The 7,152-nt window shown below is 27.5% G+C and overlaps 1 protein-coding gene across 1 annotated transcript; it reads right to left on the reverse strand.

Annotated features, from left to right (window-relative positions):
• Positions 1-853: 853 nt before the first annotated feature.
• On the reverse strand, positions 854-2,414 carry LOC114183897 (UDP-glycosyltransferase 79B30-like). The gene has a single exon (XM_028071072.1). The coding sequence runs from the start codon at positions 2,410-2,412 to the stop codon at positions 1,027-1,029; it is 1,386 nt and encodes a 461-aa protein (XP_027926873.1). The 5' UTR covers positions 2,413-2,414; the 3' UTR covers positions 854-1,026.
• Positions 2,415-7,152: the final 4,738 nt, after the last annotated feature.

Raw genomic sequence — 7,152 nt, forward strand, 5'->3', positions numbered from 1 at the left:
ATTATCATTTTTATTAGTGTATAAAAAAAGAGATTCATTAGAATTTAAAAAACTGAAGTAAACAAACATTTAAAATATATTTTAATTTGAATATTTGTTTTCCTTTAAATTTTTTTAAAAATATTTTCAAATTTTATCAACTAGGTTTCATTAATGTTTGCAAATTTAATAAATGTTTTAGTTCTCATGAAACTTTATTTTGTATTCTAATCTAAAATGTAAACAATTATAATTTATTTCAAAGTATTTGATATCGAAGAAACAATCATCCTCCTAATATTGAATATTTGATAATATTATGTTTCCTTTACCATAAATTTTATAAAAATTAATTAAAATTTGTATTGAAGTAGTAAGGAAATGGACACGGGTATGAGTACGAGATTATACTCGTTACCTGGTGAGGATGGAAATGAGATAAAACTTTGATATCCGTTAGATTTGGGTATGGGAATGGGAATGAATTTTTTTTATAGGGATCGACATGGGATAGCGAAACATGTCCTCGTCCTGCCCCGTCCCGTTGCCATCCCTAATCAGCGCAGTCTCATTCAAATCATCTCACATTCTTAATCAAAACCAACACCAAACATACGAGATATTTTATCACAATATATATATATATATATATATATATATTATTTGTCTTTTTTATTGCAGCCATCCCCTACTAACATCAATATGATTTCATTTTACGGGAATAACATCCCTATAAAATCATTAGAAAGTGAAAATTGGTTTGACAAAAATATTTCATAAAATTCACAGGCAAGGGAGCAAAAGTTAGGGTCTGAGAAGAAAAATAACTCTGTGAGAGAGAATTAACGTACAAGTTCTCAAGATTATACCGGAATTCTAATTATAAAATCATCATTATAAAAGAAATAGGACTATACAATGATAATATAAAATGGTAATTAGAGAAGAGATTGGTTTAACCGAGAATTTCCTCCTTTTAATATTATTGATGCATTAATTATTTCCGGAACTCTCGTTATTATGGAATACATTTTTAAAATTTGATAATTATTTGAGCAAATCTTGAAGTTTTTGACAAAAGTCATCAATGCAAATTGACTCTAAATCATGCCTTATCAAGAAATTCCTCCATTTTGCATGATTTTTTTTAACTTCTCTGCCAATCTCATTCTCCTCATCCATCACAATCTTCACGGTTTTACTCACATTCTCCTTTCTGAACAAACCATCTTCTCCATCTTTCTCCACTTCAACCCCAACTTTCAAGTTACTACCCATCATCCTTGCATTGATGACATGGTCACCACCAAGTTGTGGCAGTAACACCATTTGACACTTATTTACCAATGCCTCAGTTAATGAACCAGTTCCACAGTGTGTTATGAAACAACCCACCGATGGGTGTTCCAAAATCAATTGTTGTTGTATCCAACCACTGTCAACAATCCCTCTCCCCTTAACCCTTTCCTTAAACCCTTCTGGCAGTGCAGCTTCAATTGTCTCAAACCCAATAGGGACTTTTAGAACTACCAAAAATGGAAGCCCTGTAAGTTCAAGACCCAACAACAACTCAAGGAACTGATCATGTGGTAATTTCCATTCACTTCCAAGTGCACAGAAAACCACAGAACCATCCTTGAACCTTCCAAGCCATGCACTCCATTTTTCCTCTAAAACAGTGTTGGGTGGCTCAGGTATGACAGGACCCGAAAGGAGAACAGGCTTCCCAAACTGCTCAGCAAGGTAGTCAACATAAGGCCCCTCAATTTCTCTACAACCTTTGAATGCAATTGCATCTGATGATGTTAGACAACCATAGACGCGATCATAAAATTGAATACCGCTACCATATTCTAAGTTCCTCATAGAAGCAAGGAGCTTAGCTTCATGTGCATGAAGTTTGATCGATGATACGGGGTAACCAAGAGGGGGTTGCATAAGATCAAGTTCAGTTAAGGTACCTTTGTGGTTCATCCTTTCAGGGACTGTTGTGTAAGATATTGTGGCAGGGTTAATGATCAAGTTTAGAATGGATTTGATCCCCAAACGGGAAGTAATGCTTGGTAGCCAATATGTGAAGTCAAAGAAAACAATTTGCGGTTTTAGTTGATTGAGGAGAAGCTCTATATCCCTCTCGGTGCGATCCATAGCTGTCATAATGAGTGGAGCTAAGGAGAAAGGCACATCGGAAGTGGTTTCTGCACCATGAGGAAGGCCTTCAACATGAGGAACATTGATAGGGTAAAAGGTGATGAGATGTGGAAAGAGGTTGAATTGCTCTAACTTGGATTGGGTTCTTCTAGGGATGAAGAAGGAGATTTTGTGTCCTCTTTTTGCTAATTTGTTGGAGAGGTGGAGATAAGGTGTTAAATGTCCCATGGCAAACCATGGAAACATTGCTATATGCAAAGAAGATGCATCCATTCTTATCATTGTCTAATTTACACCTATTGCATATATTCCCATATATAAAGCCAACTTCTCTACCTAACTCCTTAATTTATTATTATGATGCAATAATTTGAAAAACATGTAAACTTAAAAGGTACTATTATTTCAATATCCAATAACTTTTTAATTTTTTTATTTTGTTTTATAAATATAAAGTTAACTTTTCTTTTCCGTGACTAAAATACTTCTTAAAATAAGTTATCAATTACTTTAGAACAAACATTTTTCAACTTAAAACGTAAACCTTTGAATTAAGGTTTTTTTATCCAGGTGTAATTATATTTGATAATTACTTAAATGAGCAATTTCTAAAACATGAACATGTCGTAATGGTTTGTATGACTTCAAAAGGACAAGTCGTATATAATGTAAGATTAAACTGGTGTATTTTTAAAAAAGATTAATTCTAATTTTCATTAAAAAATAAAGATAAAAATATATTTAATTATTTTAAGTAATTATTAAATATAAATTACACCATAATAGTAAAAATAACCTTAAATTAAACATTTTTCTTAAAACTAATGGTTGTGTGATGCATTGGTTTATATAATTAAGTTTAAATATATGAATTGCAGAAATGGTGCCGACAATTCAGTTTATATATATATATATATATATATATATATATATATATATATATATATATATATATATATATATATATATATATATATATTTAAAAGATATTATTGTGATCATGAAAAGCATTAATATATATATTGATTAATTGTTTATTCTGAAAGAAGTGTCTTGTCATTCCAACTGTCCAACCCACCCACCCGGCACAGTAGGGTATCAGGTATTAATTAAAAGTTGAATTTTTAGTAAAGTGGACCTTATTATTTATTACGTTCAACAAACCTTGTCGAATATTATTTAGTGAAATAGTACGAATTCGTTTCTGTGGCAAACAAAAATACAACGTGATTTTATTTTTCAGAATTTCTGCTAGAATTCGGTTTCGTGGAGATGAATTCTAAGCATATTTTCTTTATTTTCTAATTTTAAAAATCATTTTGTATTAAAATTTTAAAATTTTTTGTTTATTAAAAATAATTTATTATAAATTTAAAATTTTGTTACTATGAGGTGAATTTGAAACTAAGAAAATATATAATTTTTATAAATAAGTAAGGAGTAAATAATTTGAAAAATAAAAATATTAAATAAAATAATTTAAATATATATGATAATTTAAATAATTCAGACATGATAAGCCTCTCTTTTTGCAAACTAGTGACTCAATGAAAATAGCTAACCTTGTTATTTCTAAATTGTAATCACATATGTGGTAGATAAGAACTACAAATCATGGGTGGTCCCAAAAACCTTTATTGCAGACAAGATTCTTACTGACACCACTATGAATTTTTCACCCTTATCAAGCTATTGTAAATGTTATAAAAATATGATAAGCATTGTTTTTCTTATTTATTTTTTCCACTGAACGTACTAAAATCACTTGAGAAAGCATACAAAATAAGTTAGGTGTAAAAAACACCGTCAACAACTTTACTTAAGGGTGAAAATAATGACACAACTATGAATTTTGCATCTTTATTTGGGACAATAAACAAGACAATTCAATAGTTTTGGTTCAAAAAGACTTCAATATAATTATTATTATGGTCCACACCAAGTACATCAAACATGCTGTATGTAATTTTAAAAAAGTCGTTCCTAGCTCCCTACTTATTTTTAGAAGACTTATCACATATGTATGATAGGTGCTTTAGGATTTATTTAGAAAAATAGACAAGACAATTCAATATTTTAGATTCATAAACACATTAATATAATTATTATGATTCATACAGTACATATATATTTTTCTATATTTAAAATCTTTATAAAAATTAAATTTTGTACTATATATTTTGTTTTGTACTTTCTATAAATATCTTTTTATAAATAAATCTAAATGTTTTACATATTCATATACCTAATTTTTAACTTTACATTAATTTTCTTTTCAAATAATTTCACCTACAATCATGTTATTATTTTATTTTATTTTTCTAACTAACTACACATAAAATTTTATTACATATATTATTTTAATCAAATAAATATACATCTCTCAAATTTAATTTTACATAAAACAACCATCCTTATAATATATTATTATCGTAATTTTCTTATTATCATAATTATCATAAATATATATTTAAATTATCTTATTTAATATCTTTAGTCTTCAAATTGTTTTCTCCTGACTTATTTATAAAAATTAAATTGAATATATTTTCTTAGTTTCAAATTCTCGCCACAGTAACTAAATTTTAAATTTATAATAAACTACTTTTAATAAAAAAAATTAAAATTTTAATAAATAAACGATTTTTAAATTTTTTAAAATTAAAAAAAATTGCTTAGAATTGGTCACCAAGATAGCCAAATTATAGTAGGAGTTTTCAAAAAAAAAAAAAAAACAAAGTTACGTTGTATTTTTGTTTGCCAGAGAAACAAATTCATACAGTGTACAATAAAACAGAATATTTCACTAAAGGTTTGACAAGGTCTATTTGAACTTAATAAATTACAAAAGTAGTCCACTTTACTAAAAAAATTCTTATGAGTTCACCAATTTAAAAAATAAATAACTAATTATTTAATAAAAATATATTTATTATTATATTCAAATAAATAAATTTAATTATGTATATTTAATTGTTAAAGTTACATATAATAAATAGACGTGATATAAAAAATAAAAAAGTTTAATAATTTATAGAAATAATTAAATAATAATATTATCATATCATAACATAACATATATTAAAAAAATTTATATAAATTGAATTTCAAGAATCGAAAGAAATTAATTGTTAATTTTAAATATAATATTACATGTTTAAGATTAATTAACCATTAATAAACGTAAGTAGTACTTTTATGATTTTTTTTTAATTCTTGAAAATGTAACATTTTTTATCTGTTTAACAATTTTATTATAAAAGATCTAAATTTTAAAATAAAATACAGGTTTAATTAAATTTTGAGTCTTGATAAATTTAAAATTGTACTGCACCTAGGCAGATTGGTGTACTGTACCTAGGCAGACTAATAAAACTGCACGGCTAAACCTGTCTACGTACAGCCCTGTAAATAGTTATCAAATGAATAACTGGACAAGTGTAAGCGGCCTAGGCTGCCTACTTCAGAGAACCAGACGACATTTGTTGACCATACTTACATTATTACAGACAAGGCCCTTGGTACCAACAATCATCAACTAAGGGCCTGGGTCAGGTCCAGGCCCATCTACGACCCAACCCACGACAAGGCTAGACATAATTAATAACTCTATAAATATGTGTGGACCCCAGCAATTAAAGGTATGCATTCATTCATCCCAAGATTTGACTTTCTGAAAATCTTTTGGCTGACTTGATCGTCGGAGTCCTCTCTGCAGATAACCCCTCATGGGTCTAAACTGTGATACCAGCAGATGACATATGCAAATCGAGGAGGAGCGAGCTCGAGAAATTGCAAATTGAGGTAAGGCAATATTTATGTTTGACTTCTCTTACTGGTTCCCGCATGAACAAAAACCCTTTAATTGAGCTCTTGTTAAATATTTGTGATATATTGATTCTTTAAAATTTTAAACTTTTTTAATTGAATCCTTCTATTTAAATTTGTCTATTAACTAACTATATGATGTCATAATTATACTCTATTGTCACCTTATTTATTTGTTGCCGCACAATATTTTATTTATGACTATGTCACATAATAGTTTGTTACATTTATTTTTATAAAATTAATTAAAATTATAAAATTGTAAAATATAAAATTGAAAAATTAAAAAACTATAAAATATAAAAATTAAAAAAATTATGTTCTTTATTTTTTATCAAATTATATTCATTGATTAGATATGTTACTAAGTTCGTGACATTAAATAATCCGTAAGTGGTATTAGGTTTTTATGGTGTTATATTTTTTAGAATGAAATATTAAATTATGACATATTCAATTTTGGATTAAAATTACAAATCTTAATTCTATAGTTATACAATTTAAAGTAAAATAATAAAATTATCAAAATATAAAATTATAAATTACACAATTAAAAATTTATAAAATTTCAAAATTATAAAATTTTATAATTATAAAATTATAAATTTATAAAATGTTAAAATAATAAAATAACATGGAGTGTTAACTCAGCTAAGTGACATAATAAGATAACAACCACATAACCACGTTAGTTACTTAATAGCCATCTCACTCATTTAACAGCAAAATTTAACAATGAGAACTCAATTGAAAAATATAAATGTATTGATTATTCAAAACACCATAAAACTCTATTAGGGACACAATTGAGAGTTCTCAAATTTATATAAGTAAACCTAAACTTAATATGCTTGTTTGTGTTAAAAAAAATATCGAAAATGTTATTTTAACACCTTTGTTTTACTCATATTTGACACTACCCACATGTCTTTATTTTAAACCGTTATTCGCACGTGCGTATTTGGAGGCAATTGAATTAGGTGTTTCATAGAGAAAAGCGAAAAACATTTTGCGTTTGACAAGAGTGAACAGCCGGCTTGTCTTTGGTGTTATGGACAACATTAGGTGGATTTAGATTGTGGTCGTCTGTAGTTCCATGACTGATTCATGTTGTGGGTTGGTAAAGTTGTTATCTTGTGTAGAGAAACCATAGTTGAACAAAATCAAGTTTTCTGGCAAGTGATTGGTCTTCTG

This window comes from Vigna unguiculata, chromosome 5 (assembly GCF_004118075.2).
Source record: "Vigna unguiculata cultivar IT97K-499-35 chromosome 5, ASM411807v1, whole genome shotgun sequence".
NCBI lineage: Eukaryota > Viridiplantae > Streptophyta > Magnoliopsida > Fabales > Fabaceae > Vigna > Vigna unguiculata.

What these genes read in the sequence shown, in the direction of transcription:
- LOC114183897 (XM_028071072.1), bottom strand. Translation starts at nt 2,412, where the DNA reads ATGATAAGAATGGATGCATCTTCTTTGCATATAGCAATGTTTCCATGG.